Source organism: Engystomops pustulosus, chromosome 1, assembly GCF_040894005.1.
Source record: "Engystomops pustulosus chromosome 1, aEngPut4.maternal, whole genome shotgun sequence".
Taxonomy (NCBI): domain Eukaryota; kingdom Metazoa; phylum Chordata; class Amphibia; order Anura; family Leptodactylidae; genus Engystomops; species Engystomops pustulosus.
The window spans coordinates 233,911,422-233,930,946 of NC_092411.1; the positions used below are offsets into that span (position 1 = coordinate 233,911,422).

The 19,525-nt window shown below is 40.1% G+C and overlaps 1 protein-coding gene across 4 annotated transcripts in view; it reads right to left on the bottom strand.

Moving 5' to 3' along the window:
- Window positions 1–15,275: 15,275 nt before the first annotated feature.
- Window positions 15,276–19,525, bottom strand: part of ARFIP1 (ARF interacting protein 1) — a 63,802-nt gene continuing 59,552 nt past the window's right edge. For 3 of the 4 annotated variants that reach the window (XM_072121201.1, XM_072121183.1, XM_072121210.1), the window contains one exon: window positions 15,276–18,210. In XM_072121201.1, coding sequence (XP_071977302.1) covers window positions 18,055–18,210 — 156 coding nt within the window. In that variant the 3' untranslated portion in view covers window positions 15,276–18,054. The remainder of the gene's footprint in view (window positions 18,211–19,525) is intronic. The other variant, XM_072121192.1, reaches the window with a different exon arrangement.

Sequence of the window (19,525 nt, forward strand, 5' to 3'; positions counted from 1 at the left end):
TCAGGTGGTCAGGGGTTTATAGGCGGAAGGAAGGCTCCCATTTGCAAACCTCAGACTCCAATAGAAGTTTATGGTTCGGCAAAAAAAAAAAAAAACACTGATGACATTTGTGTGCAGTCACTGATGAAGCTGGGGAACCAATTGTTTTGCCTTTTTCAAAAACAAAGAGATCAGATACTATAAGAACCTAAAAAAAAACAGATGCATTTCTTGCAATGATACACCTCCCTCAAAGAGTGCAGTATTTTGTCCTGGTTTTTACCCGGGTGGTCACTCACACAGCTGGGCTGACTGGGGCCCACCTGCCCATGATGGTGCTGTATACTACTGTATCTATAGTGCATAGTCATTGCAGGAGGTAGTAACAGGTATTCATGTAAGGACCACAATGCCCAATTATATGACACATCTATATTACCAGGCATGACCCCTACAATCTCTATTTTCGGAGAAGAATACTTGGGCATAATCTACTATTATAGCTCCAGCATCAGCTGTTATGACAACATGTTAAGCTATTACAGTATTTACTACAGAAGCCCCACCAAGTAAGTTCAAAGGATTTGCCTTACCGTATTAAAGCTGAAATAGGAAATTACTAATAATAGTAACTAATGCCAAAAATAGGCGCAAATTATGATGAATAAACACAACAGGGGCGGTGGATCCTAACAATGTACATGTCATCTGTTTATAGGATTTTATCTCACGATCATGCGGCTTCTCTATTTCTAAATGGGACTTTTGTTGGGACCTGTACTAACATTACTGAGCACACTTAGTTTTGCCGTCCATATTTTACAGATACAGATTTCCCGTATTTGTCGTCTGTAGTTGTCCTCCCGTATCACCTGTATGTCTAACATATTTATGCTCCGTAAAAAACATGGAAGGCTGCATAATGTCATTGGCTTGTACAAAACCCTTGAAGGGTCACATGATTGTGTTACCTAGTAACTGATCCACCAATACGGACGGCATGCGGGTGATATCCATGTGATATGCTTGGTATTTTTTGCATTCCTATAGACTTCAATGGAAAAGACAGAGCAGTAAAAACGGCCAAATACAGCCAGGAATAGGACACGCTGCATAAAATATGTTGCGGCCTTAAATTTCAGATATGGAAAATACTGGCATGAGAAGGACTGCATCCAATAACATCAACGTATGCAAGCTGTTGTACTCAGCTACTGATGTCAAATATGTTTGTGAGGTAATATGCAAAGGATCTTCCTCATCTTGCGGCCCAGTATTAGCAGCCCTTTTATGTCGTACCAGTTTGTCACCCAAATGTAACCGCAAGCGTCTTCTATTGGAATTGACTGCACTGCACATATAAAATGGGACATGCTCTTTATTTGTGGTGCAGTGGGAAATACAGCCATTAAAGTAGATCAGCATATTTCCCTTTAAAGTCAATGGTGCTGTGTGCTAGCCATAAAAAACATCTATCATACCACCAAGAAATACAGTCTTGTGCAGAAGGCAAAAACCCTATGAGTAAATTTTTAGACCTCTCATTCATTTATCACTTAAAGGTTGTTTAATTTAAGCACATTACATCATATAATTAATATTGCTTGTGTAACACAAAGTTATTACATTTTTTCATATACATTCTGTATCAATTATTCACCGTTTTGTAGATCTCTGCTTGCTGTCATGCAACAGCAAGTTTCATTGTTTACTTCCTGTAGATCAGTGGTTCTCAACCTGTGGGTCGGGACCCCAGCGGGGGTCGACTAAAGCCATCGGAGCCGAAATTTTACTGTGTTTTTACTGCGAGTTGCATGGTTTGGGGTCACCACAGCATGAGGAACTGTATTGCGGGGTCACAGCATTAGAAAGGTTGAGAACCACTGCTGTAGATAAACATGTGATTGCACTTTGTGATGTGCACCTGTGTGAGATCACATGACCATGGACCGTGTTTATCTACAGAAATTCCTGATGAATTGACAGCAAGCAGAGTTCTAGAAAATGGTGAGGGAATGATGCAGAAAGTATATTAGAAAATTGAATAACTTTTCATTACACAAAAAATATCAAATTATTTTATTATAAAAAAAAAACTATTATTTTTGCTGGAATATGCTTAACGTTAACCACCTCAAGCTCAACCCGGCCATTCTGGTGCCGCTACAAAATATTCCCTTTTTGTTCTGACAAGAGACAGAACTATAATAAAGGAGTTGTCTACCTTCAGCAAATAATTGAAATAGTTTGGGTAATAAAAAAAGTTAAACACTTCTCTGATACTTTATGGGGCTTATTTACTAAGGGTCCGCGGACCGAATTTCCGTTGGACAGTTCATGGTATTTGAGATTTGCGGCGCTGGGACAGGTATTTAGGAGGGGATTGTATCGCACACTATCGGATTTTGGCGCAGCGGCGCCAGCTTTCATGCGACAGAAATCAGGAGGCGTGCCGACTGATTCGGACTGAGAGCGGAATTTAAGATTAAATTCGCAACCAATGCACTAACATGCATCGGGAAGAAGATGGTGAACTCCGGCGGACCTGAGTGAGGAAGCGACACATGCACGATATCAGGCGCACAATGCTACTGAATTGCGGCACAGTGCATTGTCGTCGGACAATGCACTTTCCGGAACTCCTCCTACTCTCTGTGATATCAACAAGGTATTACTCAAATAACTTTTTTTTGTTGCTGAAAGTGGACAACCCCTTTGTTGTCATGTCCATCCATATGAACAACTTTATTGATCTCATAGGAAATAGTTTTTTACAGACAATTACACAAGGGGGCAAGTGATTCCTTATATCTTATATCACATGCTAGGTGCAGTTTCTTGTTATATAGGTCACATTACCGTCATCTAAAATTCCTATGCCAATTCCTTCTCACTTTACCTGGTGTGTATTATCCCTGACCATATTACATGTACATTTATCAGTATTAAAGTCCACATTGTATCTGGGACCATTAATAACGTCTTTGCTAGCCATTTAATGGGCATTTCTATGGGCTTATACACACACCCTGGTTTCCACAGTCCTGTGTATGAGTCTACTGTTATTTTCAGCGGAGAGCACACAAGCTTAGTGTGCATGAGGCAGGGATGTAACTTGAGGGGGTGCCAAGGGTGCGCTCACAATGGGACCCACAGGCTTAGGGGGCCCATAGGATGTCACTTTCCCATATGAGGGCTAGTACTATAAGCCATACATTATTGTTGGCCTGGCACAAACTTCGCACTGGGACCCATCAGCTTCAAGTTACACCACTGGTAGGAGGTCTACTACAAACTCAATAACTCATCCTGATTTCAGTCTAGACTTTACCTCCTGTGTTATAAGGTTGTAAATGCAGAGGCAAGAACACAGCTCATCTGCTGAGTACATCACAATGATGGATTAAAGGACATCTACCACCAGATTTACTGTAATGTAACGCTCGTTACCTTAGTGGTTATTTGGAACGGTTTTTCTCATATTCCGGTACGTAAGTTTTACTACAAAAACAACTTATAAAAATATGCTAATGATACGGAGGCGCTCAGGCCTATGTCAGCCGAGCGCCTCCAGGCTCCATCCGCTAATAAATCATGCATGTCCCTTCTGATAAATTTATCCTTTAAACCTCCCGCAAGCTGCAGACAGCCAGTGACCTCACCTGGATGTCTACAAATCTCACGGTCTAATTGTCCCAGACTAATTAGTATCATTTTTATAGAGTCATAATAAAAGAAGTCCTGAGGAGCATAGTTCCTCAGGAACTTCTTAGTAGGACACGTCTACCATCAGTAAATCTGATAAGGCTAATTTTACAATTGTTTATAAGAGCTTCTTGGCTCCCTCACTTTCTATCTTGTGATATCCCGACACTCATCATGGAGACTTTAACATTCCTATGAACAACCCCATCTCCTCTTCAGCCTCTCAGCTTTTATCACTTACTACCTCTCTAGGACTCGTACAACTCTCTGATTCTCCTACCCATCAAGTGGGAAATCCTTGACTTGGTAATTTGACAACACTCTTCTTTCTCTTACTTCACTAATACTGACTTTCCACTTTCAGACCATAACCTTCTCTCTTTCACTGTAAATAGTTCTTCTCCTGTACAGAATATGTCCATTTATCACACATACCGGAACCCACGTGCCATTAGTGTTCACCACCGTGCAGAAACTGTGCAGCCATCACTGTCCCTCATCTCCTCTCTCTCCTGTCCTAACCTGGCTACAAATCATTATAATCATGTTCTCAACATTTCCCTGGATAAGATGGCACCACCGTCAGTTCTAGCCTTTCGACCCAAATGTAGGCAACCTTGGCACACGTCACAAACCCATTTCCTTCGGCAATGCTCCAGGAGTGCCGAACGTCTGTGGAGAAAATCGGGCACTTCCGCTGACATTCTTCACTTCAAATTTATGCTCAAATGCTATAACTCTACTTTTCATCTTGCTAAACAGGTCTATTTTACTAATCTAATATCTTCTCTTTCTAACAACCCCAAAAGGTTTTTCAATACTCTTCATTCCTTACTAACACCAAAGGTGCAGCCATCTGTCAAAGACGTCGAGGCTGAAGATCTGGCCACCTACTTTAAAGATAAAATCGACAGCATGTGCCAGGAAATAATTTCTCAATCCACTATCTCCATTAATCCTCTTCCCTCTGGTACCACACCCTGTTCTCTCTTCCTTTGAGCCAGTCACCGAGGAAGAAGCGTCCAGTCTCCTCTCCTCTGCTCGCCCCACTACCTGCATCAGTGACCCCATCCCCTCCCATTTCGTAAAGTCTCTCTCAACAGAAGTCACTAAAGTCTCCGATGATCTCCTCGCTGATAAATCCAAAGGTGAGTATTCTTTTCTCATTCTCCTGGATCTATCGGCAGCGTTCGATACTGTGGACCACCAGCTCCTCCTCAGGATGCTTTGCTTCACTGGCCTGAAGGACACTGCACTCTCTTGGTTTTCTTCCTATCTCTCTGACCTGTCTCTTTTTCTGGATCTCTCTCTTCTTCTGTTCCTCTATCTGTTGGGGTTCCTCAGAGGTCAGTCCTAGGTCCTGTTCTCTTCTCCCTCTATACTGCCCCCATTGGAAAAACCATCAGCATATTTGGTTTCCAATATCATCTTTATGTTGATGATACCCAACTGTATACTTCGGCACGTAACATCACCCCTGGCCTAACCTAGAACATTAGTGATTGTCTCTGCTGTCTCTACCATCATGTCCTCTCTCTTCCTGAAACTTAATCTTTCTAAGATCGAACTTCTTGTCTTTCCTCCATCCATTAACAGAGTTTATCCTAACCTCTCCATCTCAGACTGTGCCATCGCCATAACCCCAAAGCAGCAGGCCCGTTGTCTTAGGATTGTGCTGAAACTCTCCTTTGAACCACACATCTTTTGATCGCTCTTGCCGCATACATCTCAGAAACATCTGTAGAATCCGCCTATTTCTCAAATTTGAAACTTGTAAAATGCTAACTGTTGCACTGATCACTGTTGTCTAGACTACTGTAACTCTCTACTAACCGGTCTTCCACTCACCAAACTCTCCTCTACAATCTATTCTTAATGCAGCAGCCAGGCTCGTCTTTCAGACCAAACGCTTCGCAGATGTCTCCAGTTAGTTTAGTCGCTGCACTGGCTGCCAGTCTCCTTTCGAATACAGTTTAAAATCATAACCCTCATCCACAAAGCTCCGCATAATGTTGCACCTCCCTACAACTGCTCACTCATCTTAGTCTACCATCCATTCCATCCTCTTCAATCTGCCACTGATCTTAGATTAACCTCTACCTGAGTTCAAACCTCCCACTCGCTTCTCCATGACTTCTCTAGAGCTGGACCCATTCTATGGAATGCTCTGCCCCAGACTAACACCCAACCTCCAAAGTTTCAAATGTGCTCTTAAAACCCATCTCTTTAGGCAGGCCTATAACACTTGTTAACTGCATGAAGTTTTAACTCTCTTTACTAACTTGTCCTGTGTTCTCCTCCCATCTGTTATCCAGCAACCACCAGGCACCAAGCTTCAGGGTTCTTGGCAGTCACATTTACCTTGGACTTTATATATAAGATGACGGCTGATGACTGGACTATTTATTATATTATATTTTATTTTATTTTGTTCTATTCCCTTATGACGTATAGCTGGGCCATTATATAAGCTTTTTACCTCTTGTGTCGCCCCATCATCCTCATAGACTGTAAGCTCTTGCGAGCAGGGACCTCACTCCTTTTGTTCCACCTTACTCTTTCTGTTCTGTCCTGTTTTATTATATTTGTATTTGTCCCCTATGATTTGTAAAGCGCTACGGAATATGATGGCGCTATATAAATAAAGATTATTATTATTTATTATTTAAGAGGATGCTAAACTGAAATAAGCAGAAAGTAGTTATATTTGTTATATTTTCTAATAAAATATGGAAAGAGTAAGGGATGGAAAATATTGGTACTGTTGATTATACTTTTGCATCAATCCATTATATATACAGTGTTGCCTTTAATGTTAAATTGATGGATCATTGTTTCGGTCTAACTAATGGAAGAATTACAGAAAGCATAAAAATTCCATTGCAGTCAATAGAATGTATGAAGGATTAATTTGATTTCCATTATTTTTAATGGAAGTAATGGAAACCATAACAGTGATGTGAACGGACCCTAAGGCTACATTCGAACAGGATGACTGAATTTCCATCATGGAAACTGAAACATAGATTTTTGTTGCAGCTGATGCTGCAAAAAGCCAAGTTTATGACATGATGACATTAGAACTAGGAGAGACTTCTCCAGATTGATGAGCTAATTATCAACATGGGGACAAAACAGGAGCGGAGAACCTGGGAAATATCCATATTATTAATAAATCTTACAGAACCCCAGGTTTATCCTGGTCTTCCATCTTTGGTTTCTGGGCTCGGACAAGAACTGGGTTGTCAGCTCTTTGTCCTAATCTGGATTCTCTGTGGATATGATTTAAGTTTTAAATTTTCTTTTTAAACAAATTGTAAAGATGTTACTGTGTGTGTACTAAGCTGTCCTCATTTGCTGGGAAAAGTCCTATACACCCCTATTCACCATAAAGAGGCCAAAAAGGTTCCTTTATTCATGTTGATATGTCTAAAGATGCTAATTTATGGCATCCACCATAAGCCCCCATCAGACATGTACATCCTAAAACATATACGCTCAGAGACAATGGATATATAGGATTTGTCACACTTACTCTGTTTGGAAAGAGAGATGGATAATCTACAGATTTTGTCTATTGTGATGCCAATCAAACTATGTTACCTATTTCTTATATTACAGAATAAATATCATAAATATATGCCGATGTATAGTCTAGTAAAGTTTCCAGTTGTGTAATAGTTAATCTGTCTGGTCTTTGTGATGTAACCATGGGCGTTTGACAATAGTATAAAGGGACAGGGGATTTTCCTCAGGTTATTTCACCCTGGCTGTGATTTATTTGGTGTCACTACACAGGATTTCCTGAGAATTAGTCTGATAGTCGCTGGTGCTGTGGATCCCAGTGTTTGTTCTGTAAATATTTTACTGACCGGGCTCTAGTGTCTTACAAAGGAGCTTACACAGATGGAGGAGACAATAGGACAGCTTAGTCTTCCATGTTCATCCCTAAACAGCCGTGAACTCATTAGATAGTAGAAGTCCAGGCAATAAACCCAGTTAATGCTGCGCACTGTAATTGTTGTTGTAATACACACACAGGGCACCAAGACTCCAGGGTCCAGACCAAGACTCGGTCAATGGAATGAAAACACTAAATGTTTTCTGTAGCCGCATGATGGGAGGAATGTCTTCATCATTCCCAGAGGATTTCATGGATACATCTATTGGATCCACAGGTGGCCCTGGTCACTTGGAGTGTATCACTATGGTTAATGTGGTTTGGAAAGATTTTGGAGAAGTAGATTTAATTATTAAGCATTCAGGAGATTCACACTCATCTTTACATGAAGAATAGGAACTGAACCTGGCACAAAGCAGAAAGGCTGTATTATCTTTGTAGTGAAAGCAGCATTACTCACATGCAGAGTAAAAGTTACTGGAAAGCACAGGTTTTCCTGATAGGCTTTGCCATTATCTACAGGTAAGCTCATCAGAATACAATTTACATGGAACATATTGAAAGAATTATTGATTAACTTTAGATAGAGCTCGATTCATGTTGGGTCATGAGTTAAAAATAGAGCAAACAAAGCAGATGTAGTGCAAATAGCAACATAACAGAGGGTTTACTTCTAGCTGGAAACAACTCTACCTAAGGCAACCCCAGACAGGTCTACTTTTGTAACTTTCCAGGGTCTTCAGATCTACTTGGTCCTTAGTTTTGACAGGACCATGATTAATTTATTTGGGTAGCAGACCACAACACATAACCCTTCTCTTCCTCAAATTGTTCTTTCCAGATTTAGCTCTACAAGCCATTTGACTATACAAAGCAGCAGTGTTATGTAGCAGCCCTGGAATTCTGTGTAACCATACCTTTGTGTGTATTATCACCAGGTCTGTGAAAAATACATTTGTATGTATGGATTGTAGCTAGACTTGTTTGAGATCTCTTTACTGAACACAGCACAGTCTTGCCCTGAGTAAAGCAGTAACAGGCTTCTGGTTAGATATTACAGCAGAGAGAGACAGACTTTTGTGAAGTAGAATTTAGAGATCAGAGAACAGTTTGAGGGAACTCCCCAGTGCTCTAAGTCCTGCTACGTTCCTTGAATATAAATGCAATTTTCACAGTTCAGCTGCAACTAACAACGCATACAAGAAGTGATTATTCAGGTCTCCAGGGCTTCTACCTCAGGCTGCATTTGAATTACATTTATAAATACAATTCAAGCTCAGCATGGAAGAGTTACTTGAGATCGCACATGTATTTACCCTGAAAAGCTTGTGATCTGGAATGAGCACCATGTGTGTAAGTAATACCCACGTATAGAGTGGGTGCAGAAAGTATTAAGATGCCTTTAAAATTTTCTCTCTTTGTTTCATTGCAGTCAATTGGTAAGATCAAAAAACTTCTTTTATGCTCATTAAAGTACACTCTGCACCCCATCTCAACAGAAAAAAGAAATGTAAATATTTTTAAGTTATTAAAAAAGAAAAACAGAAATATCAGTCATATGTATTCAGAACCTTAGCTGTGAGAGCACATGAGAATCATGAGGTCTAAGGAACTGCCTAAGGAGCTCAGGGACAGAATTGTGGAAAGGCACAGATCCGACCAAGGATACAAAAGAATTTCTGCAGCACTCAAGGTCCCTAAGAGCACAGTACCCTCTATAATTCTTAAATTGAAGAAGTTTGGAATGACCAGAACTCTTCCTAAACCTGGCCATCCAACAAAACTAAGCAACTGTGGGAGAAGAGCCTTGGTGAGAGAGGTAAAGGAGAACCCAAAGATCACTGTGGATGAGATCCAGAGATGTAATAGGGAGAAAGTTCCACAAAGTCAATGTTCACTGCAGCCCTCCACCAGTCGGTGCTTTATGGCAGAGTGTGGAAGCCTCTCCTCAGTGCAAGACATACAAACTGCATACAGTTTGGAAAAAAACACATGAAGGACTCTCTGTCTATAATAAATAAGATTCTCTGATCATATGAGAAGATTGCTATTTTGGTGTTAATTCTAATAGATATGTGTGGAGAAAACCAGGCACCACCAATCCAAACAGTGAAACATGGTGGTGGCAGCATCATGCTATGGGGGACCACTGGTTGCAATTGAAGGAAATATGAATGCAACCAAATACAGAGATATCATAGATGAAAAGCTCTTCCAGAGTATTCTGGACTGGGCCGAATGCTCACCAACAGGACAATGACCCTAAGCACACAACTAAAATAACAACTCTAGACCATTCCAGCCAGAGCCTGGACCTAAACCCAACTGAACATCTCTGGAGAGACGTGAAAATGGCTTCCACCAAAGTTCACCATCCAACCTGGGGAACTGAAGAGGATCTGCAAGGAAGAGGCAGAGGATCCCCAAATCCAGGTGTGAGAAAGCAATTTTTTGCTCTTACCAATTGGCAATGAAACAAAGAGTGAAAAGTGTAAAGGGGTCTGAATACTTTCTGTATGCACTGTATTTAAGGTAGTACAAGTGTTTAAAAGTTAAAAAAAAGCTTTCCTATAAATTAGCTCAAAAAGTTGTATTTCAGTACATGGCAGAATTCTTGAGTTGGTAAATTTCCCCTTTGTACATATGTTTCTATAGCGTCCAATAAACCATAACGATTTTTTGATATTTCAGCGCCTAACACATATTAAACAGCCTTTATGATGAAACGTTTTAGTATTTTAGAAACACTAATGACTTTGTCTATATACTTTCACCTAAAACACATCACTTTTTCTAATATTGAACAAACAGCATTTCCAGAAAGGTACTTGACTCCTTACGATAGAAAGACGCCATGCAAAGCATTCACTGTGACTGAGCAAACAGACGCAGGTTGTCAGTGTAAAGCCTCTGAGCTATGTGGACAAAGTCAGGAGAACTAACGAATAATGCAAGTCATACACAGCCTGCTATCATTTACCCTTCCAGGTCTACAGATAAAAATGGCTTTGAAGTGAATCAATGTGTTGCTCAAATATAGTCCCAGTATAACACAGCAACCACTCCAAGGTGATCGAGTGATCTTTAGGGCCTCACTATGTGGCATATAGCAGGTCACATTGTACCTTTCAGAATGAGGGGTACACAGTTATGTCACGCAGATAGTTTTTGAGATTCTATCTGGATTTAAATCCCGCAAAACAGTAACGCGGACTGTAACCATGAAGGGGAAGAAGGGACTCCTTGCATCATATAGATCACTATGATGCATGGAGTACTATACCCTGGTGGGTCTGTGACTCATAGATCTTCATCATCTCTTTGAGGGTGTGTCCACACATTGCGTTTTTTAATGCATTGTAAACGCAATTCATATTTGCAATGTTAAGGCAATTGTTAATGCCAAGCAAACACATTGTTAACCCCTTATCTCTGCATCGGTTTTCCATGTTAATGCCCAGGAGCCCTTTTCTGTTTTTTTCATCAATGTCTTCAACAAGCTCTAACTTTTTAAATTTTCTGTTACTACAGTTGTATGGGGCCTTCAAAAATAGAACAAAAATCTGACAGTGTTTTTTTCTAATAAAAATTTGTCAAAGTGAGGACTTATTTTTATGCCAAAAGACAGATAGATTTTATTTGTACACACTTGGGTGATCATAAGGTGTTTTGATTGCGATTCATATAATTTTTTGTGCGGTGGAGATACAAAAGTGTGATTTCATTCTCTTTTTTGGGCAGTCAATTTTGTATGGTGTTTTTTTTTTTGTGTTAAGGATTTTTTTTTAAATTAAAGGAAACCTACCATTTGATTTGATGCAGTGTGAAGCAAACATACCTTGAGAATGCTGTAGCTACACTGATGCAGGATCATATCTTGGTAAATCCCTGAGCTGAGTGGTTTTACTGATAAAACAGATATAACATTATGATAATGAAGCTCCCTTGCTTCTATGGCTTCAGCGCTTCTCCTATCACGTGAGTTATTCACTGCAGGAGAGGATTATGGAATCCCTGGGTTGTGTTGCAGTGTCCGGAAAAAGGGAGGCAAATACTGGAGGAGCTACTAACTTGGCACACTCCTAAATTAGCCAGAAAGACACACATAAAAAAACAATGTTAGTGCTCTAACTCGACAATAAAACGTTAAGATTGAGAATTCCACGGAACGGTCTCACCCAGTTCCTTATAGATCGAAGAAATTTCCTCAGTAATTCCTCCTGTCACGATGTTCACTTCTCTATACTGGATCCTGTGGGAGACCATGCTACACTCTCGTGCACGTGGTCACAGCATCGGTCCTGTATCAGGAAGAATGTGGTCAGATTGTGCAGATCACCAAGGATAAGAGTAAAAACTATTTTATTCCAGCATACTCACAAACAGAATATTAAAAGCGCGCATATCACAATGGTTAAAAACGCCAGAGGACCTCATGCCCTGGGTTGTGCCTGAAGGCAAAATACTCAATTGCTGCACCATCCCCCAGTTCTGTGTATAAGTGATCCAGCTCAGGTTGATTAGTCATGTCTTGATGAACCTCCATTTGTAATTACAAGCGCACGTGTGTAATGTGCTTATGTCAGCCAGCCTCACCCAGCTTTCCCAAGGTCCTGAATGTTATAATAGTTTTTTCAGCAAAACCACTCAGCTCAGGGATTAACCAAGATATGATCCTGCATCAGTGTAGCTACATCATTCTCAAGGTATGTTTGCTTCATAATGCAAATCAAATCTTAAATAATGCATACTAATCCTAGTGGAATCGTAGCGTTTCCGGTGATAGTGCCAGGTCTGGGCTGCGATAACACATGCCAGCCCCGGATTTTGAAAATGCATCAGTGTTTGACTGTATTTCCCTATTATCTTAAGATAATTGAAAAACGGACAAAAAAGGTCAAAAAACATATGCTTTTTAAGGGACTGCTTAAAAACAGACTAAAAATGGGTTCAAAACGGCACATGTGCCACCACCCTTAGGTTCCCTGTACACAAACGTGCTTGCTCTGTGGAAACAGACTTGTTTGCTGGTCAGATCGCGCGGACCAAATAAAGTGCACTGGATGGGAATCCTTGCATCATAGAGAAATAGAATGCCAAATCCCTATCTGCTGGCGGAACTGCAGCAAAGACCCTGCAACAGTTGTTACATTGTATCACTGAGGTTATTTAATAGTTTTTTTTTTTACATAAACAATAATTTGTCTACAAATAGCTGAATCTGCCAACCAACTCCGTTATTTTCCATCTCCATCATGAGAATCCAGAAGTGTTTAACAGATTTAAGAAAAATGACTTTTTGACAAGCAGAAAATCCAGGTGCTAAACCTCTTCAGTCCCCCCGCCCCTGCCTCAATCACTAAGATAAATCTGACCTAAAAAAAAAACACCACACAACTATTGTAAGAGACCTTCTGATTGGAAGATCAGTCCCTATTTGTGCTTTTCTTTCTTCCTAGTTGAATTCAATGAGGTGATATCAGACTTGTAGGTGAAACTACCATGGAGTGTGAATTTTCTCACATTAGGGCATCTGCATATCTAAAGGAAAGGCCCCAGCTTCTCCAGACAACTGTCCTAACAACTAGTTTCACCAGAACTTTAGGGATTTTACATTCTCTATTTACACTGACTGAAGTTCTCACCACTATTGTCACACATTTCTCTACTGATCAGCCCATTAGTTGTCAATGTCTGTGCCAAAACACCTATGTTAAATTAATTAAGGAGAGAAGATTTTGCATATTTACTTATCTGTAGTCTGTGTAGTTTTATCTCCATCTAGAATCTATTATCATGATAGTGAAATTCTTAATGTGGCTAATAAAACTCCATTGTGTTACACTTTTTTCTAATGACTTCATGCATTTTCCTAGAGATCTAACATTTGCATAGTATTGATAACGTAGCCAAGAAGTTCTATGTAAAGCAAAAAATAGTTGAAAATGTAGATTTCATAATTGTCCTTTGTGCTGTGTGTATTACGTCTGCTGCTGGCAGATTATGCACAGTCATGAGATCACGTGGTGGGAAGTCACAGGTGCGGCTTTGATAAACTATGAGTAAAGTTGGCACTTTACCTGAGATAACTGTCAGCTGATCACTTTATTAGCTCACAGCCCCAAAACACATGCACACTCGGCTTGGCATGCACATCAGTTTTAAGTAAATATAGGGAAATAATGTGCTGACACAATCCTCTAGTTTGTTTTATTCCTAGAGGAAAAAAAAAACCCAGAACATTCAGAATGTTTATGTCAAACATACCCGTCCTTTCTTATCCTCATCTGCCAGCTGAGAAGTGCGAGGATAACCTATATTACATGGTGAGATGATACAGGTGGGCCCCGACTTGCAGACGGCCCCTAGTTACAGATGGACCTCTGTCTCTGGATGCTTTACTCAAGTCCCAGGCTGCAATGATGCCACACATGGCGTTTTGAACCCGTTTTTGATCCGTTTTAAAGCAGTCCGTCCAGTTTTAATTAAGACATTTGGTAAACCTGTAAAAAAAAAAAATGTGTTTTCAAAAAAACGCATGCGTTTAACGGGTTCCAAACGCCATGTGTGGCATCACCCTACGGTATCTAATGAAGATTTTTTTTTTGGATAATCCACATTCCCATGACAATTAAAAAGAATTGAAAATTAGAGTTTCTAGTTTTATTTTAATATACCACTTCCGACTTTAATACAAATTCAACTTAGAGAACACCTGTCAGGTAAAAAAAAAAATAATACGGAATTTCTGCTTCCGTGATACGCAGCAGAGCTAAAATGGTAATCCCGATGATGACGTAGCACAGCCCTGTCCCCGGCAATGTGATCAGTGTGACTTTTCACGTTCCGTGATCAGGGATTTTTACTCTGACGGTGTGAATCTGCCCATAGGATATGTAACTTTTGGGGACAATCCAAATTAAAAAGACATGGAAAGCCTAGAAAGGGTTTTCTAATGTGGCTTCATGCACACAATGGGGTTTATTTACTAAGGGTCCGTGGATCGCATTTCCATTGGGTTTTCCGACTTTTTTGGGGAACGCGCTGCTGGGACAGGTATTTAGCAGGAGATTGTGTTGCACGCGATCAGATTTTGGAGCAATCGTGCTGGATTTCATGCGACACAAACGAAGGCAGGCGAGCGGGCCGTCGGACGGATTGAGACAAACCGCAGGATTTATCTTAAAAATTGTGTCGGAAGACATGCACTTACATACACCGGGATGAAGATGGTGAACCGGACCTGATCGAGGAAGCGACACATTCAGGAAATCGCGCACACAGCCTTATTGAATCGCAGCACAGTGCATCGATGTCGGACAACCTCTCCAGCCCGGGGAGGTAAATGTGCCCCAATGTGTATTGCTGCTGTACCCCGGTAACGCATGATCCCAGAGGTCAGATCCCCACCCATCCCAAAAATAAAGCGGCAGCAGTGCTGCTTAGTGGTGGTGGATGGGTAGATGGAGCAATAAACTATCTGCTTCATTCTTCAGACCTGTGGGGCTTATAAAATGATGGCTTATCATGAATATACCATACACATTATACACTGAGAAAATGCCTGTCATGTTACAGGTTAGAAATGTTTGTAATTGCAATACGTGACAATAGTGAAGGTGAAGAAAACAGTAGGCACAATATTTCCATGGTCATAAAGATCACGCTGAGCCGTAATTAGGATTGATAGTTATCTATTATTACAAGAGCAGTATTCAAGAATAGAAAATATATGAGACAATGAAACCATCACATACATGATGTAAATAGATACTAGTAACCATTGGAAATAATCGTAGGACTATTCAAAATATGATACACAAATCACACAATATATTTAATAGAGTAAATACTGTAAATAAATCTGTGTAAGATATTCTCAAAAATAAAACACAAAAGGAATGCAGCATGATAAAAAACACATTGTCTGACAAGAAGAAAGGATTAATTCAAGGAGAAGACGGGTGACCAGCTCCTCCTGGTATTGCGGCTAGCAATGGGAACAAGCAGAAATAGTGCACTTAGAGCATTTCACTCCGAACGAGGAAAGTAACAGGAAAAAAGTCATCATCTAAAAGTCCAGTTGAGAGACAACCAGGTCATAGATCATAAAAGGCACATCATAGTGATTTAAGGCCAGTAGGGTTTTATAGAACATCCCCATTACCCAGACACATCTTCATCTTGCAGCACAGGCACAAATATTTGGTTCTTCAAGGTCCAAGAAAGAAAAAAAAAAAGTGGAACAGAACTTCTATGGAGTGATACTGGCGTGCAATTCAGAGCCATAAGGCACAGACTTCCCTCCTCCACACCCAATACGGGTCATCTGTAAGGATGGGTTCATTAGTGTTTCTCCATATAAACTCTCTACTTGCTCGATAGAACTTTCTATAGCAAAACGGACATATTTTATATACATTCTTTGACAATAACATACACTGTACCCTTGTGTAACCATCTATAGGGCCGGCTTCATTGAAACGCTGGGGAAACCATCTACGCTTGGAATATTCGATGATCCTTTTAAAAACTTTACAGCTTCACTGTTGTAGAGGTTTAGGTGTACAGTAATCTCAAGGTTCATACTTCACCTCATTTTGTCAACACGGATATATTGGAATTTATGGGGTGATGCAAGTTTACCAAGGCAATCAGTAAAGGGTGAAGTGGGTTGTAATAGACGTACTACATTCAAAGCAAAAATTATTTCCTGTATATAAAAAGGGATTACCGACTACACGGAGCATTGTAATAAATAATTACACTGGATAAAGCGAGCCACATAGATAACCTCTACCCAAGTGGCTAGTAAAGCAAGTTACATTGACTTATGAAAATAAGGAGTGGTCAGATTACATTAGGATTCCTGTTGCCAAACTGAAAGCTGCAGGAGATGAACAAGGCATTTCTCATATGTCATGTAGTGCGCAGTTAAAGGGGCTGGTCATGGGGGAAAACCCCATGTTATATAGAGAGCGCACTGCATTTGCTTATGGTAGTCATTTTACCCAATCCTTATTTAAAGGGGTTATAAGGGACTATCCATAAATGGTCTATCCATGGTCCAGCTCAAGATAGGTAGGGCAATATTAGCTTGAAGCAGACACCTCAGTACATTCTGTAGTCACCTTGTGCCACTGTAGCTCATCTCCTGATCATCTGAATGACACTGTGTATTCCTACACCATACAGTAACTAGCCAAGTGCTGTTTCAGTGCTTCATCCCAAACCTGCTTGTGTACAACAGGCTTTAGACTAACCCTTTAAGTAAAGGAAGCTGCTACATAGCCCAGACACTATAGACAAATGGCAGAGTTTCTGGTGTCTGACACAAAAGACCCTGTTTAGCTGACAATTATTACAAGATATCTGCCTATGCATAACTAACCAATTTGTATGGGTATAAAATGGTTTACATAGGCTGCAATGACTGTATTTTCACATGTAGGACATCAAATGGCTCCCCAGTCAGGAGACTAGACTAAGTTTTTAAGCTTGGCCCCCTTGTATAAGATTCCTGATCTATCAGCCATTAAAAGAGGCTGGTAACAGATTTACAATATGTAGTAAATCTCTCTACAATGTAAACAGTCCTGGGATGGAATGAATACCCAGCTGTATGTACAAGTCTACGACCCCGCAAGGGTTCAAGGGGCAGGCCGATACCTCAGCTTCAGACATATGCTGTGGATTACCCTTCTTATAACAACATTTTCCATATAGGTTTTGGATTTAGATCCCATGAAAAAAAAGCGCCTTAGAACCTTCACATCTAACCACCATCTAGCACAAATTTTGGGATTCTCCTATTTTTACGACTTGGGCTGAACACAGACTTTTGCGTGACTCTGCAGAAGATACAAACAAGTCATATTGCGAAGTAACATAATTTTCGTCTAATTCTTTTCAGATGCTTACATAGAGAATATTTTGGAGCAAAAAAACTCGGCCCTTGTGAAGAAGAATACACCAGAACAACTGTACAGACATGCTCTATCAGGTTCAGCTGTTCCGGAATTACGAGAGTAGATCTGTCCAACACAAGTAGAGTTTGCTGGACGAAACTCAGCGATGTGTAACAACCCTCATAGAAAGTGATAATTGCTTATGTGGCTTTCATGTTGATTTGCACCACTGTCAAATTGCACCCACAAAAAGAAGATTGTGTAGTTGTGTTATCCCGTGTAGATTTTGAAACTGTATTTTCTTAACAAAGGTCACACAACAAAAATCTATGTATGTAGCCCAAGTCTAACAGTGCAAAAATACATAATTTTATACTAATGAAAATAAAGTTACAGAATAGACATTTACATAAAGTCTGGTTTCAACCTTAACAACCTGATCGAATATTAAAACCTGACATTGGTCTGTGTATAGAAATCATTAAGATAATTGTTTTATCCCAGCCCCTTTCATCAAATTGGTCCTGATCAGAGATCGCCTTCATGTGTCTTCCGGATAAGTTACTGCTCCTCCAGCCAGGACGGAGCATCCACTCCTGGGGTTTTCAATTTAACATGGAATTGCTTCAATGTTTGTTCAAGCTGCTTCTGGTTTCCGGCAAAGTAGGCAGCGATTGCGTTGTGGAACAAGACGAGCTGATTGTGAAGAACTTTAACCTATATGTGAAGGAGAGAGAAAAATGTCTGCATTGGTATATGGCTTTATGTAAAACATGATAACGTCAGCAGATACATGAGGTGTTACACTATTTAAGCCACTCACCCAGAAAAAAAAAAAAAAGTTACACAAGTAAATATGCGCAGCATTACAGACTTTAGAGAGGTTGTTGCCTAGAAGTCATATCACACAGCAAAAATTCTATTTTAGTCCTTCGAGCAGCCAATCCCAATGTAATTTCCATCAACCATTTCAGTTTTCACCATTTCCCAGAAAAATATATAGGGGGACATTTATTAGGGACACGGTTGGTGGGGTAATGTGCCTTTATATGGTATGTCCTGCACCAACATAAAAAAAAAATCCAGCACAAAATTTATAAGAAACTTTAACAAGATGCTATAAAATCCAAATAAAATCGCATCCACACATTCTATATTATGGTTATGTATGTAGGTATGTATGTAGGTTAGGTAGGTAGGTAGGTAGGTAGGTATGTATGTATGGAGGTATGTAATAAATATATGCATACACACATAGATACGCACGCACACAATGTGTCTGACTTGGGCTACCTTTTAGAGACCTTCACTGAGCATTCATTATACTATGTAGAGCCCCTGCTTGTACCCCTGTTTTACTCATCATTTACTGTACAGAGAGTTCTGCCAATCCCTCCAATGTTCCTGTACGTCCATCTCATACCAGTCTATAGGGGCCCGTATTTACAAAATATAAATGACGAAGGAGGGAGTAAAGACTCCCAAACTACATCCGTCTACAAGTGGATGAAAAGGAATCTGTTCCTGAGGTACAAGAGATCTTATTAATCCTAGTGTATATTAACAACCTTTTTTTTTTTTAACATGAAATAAATGGAATATTTTTGTCTTCCATTAGGAAACTTTCTCTAATGTCTACATATAATTTATAATTCGTTTATATAATCAGCTTTTAGCAAATAGAGAGGACAAACAACACTTTCCCAGAATTTAATTAGACTGCTTAAGGCATCCATGTTTAACTGCTAAGCTCCTCAGAGGGTTCATTGCGGCCCCAAACAGCAGAGTTCCCCAGCACTAATAGCCATCAAGCAGCAGAAGAATGCTTTGTTCTGTCCCAATATGTGCCCAGTCCTTTGTAAGACCCCAGCAACATGATGTCACCCCCTCACTACCAGCTATTTAAAAGGTCTATTCCTTGATATTCTGGCAACAAGGGAGAAAAAAATGGGGAAAATGCTTCCTGGGAAAAAATGCCAAAATACTTTTCAAAATGTAGAAAACGGTTTTATATATAAAACGGTTACATGAC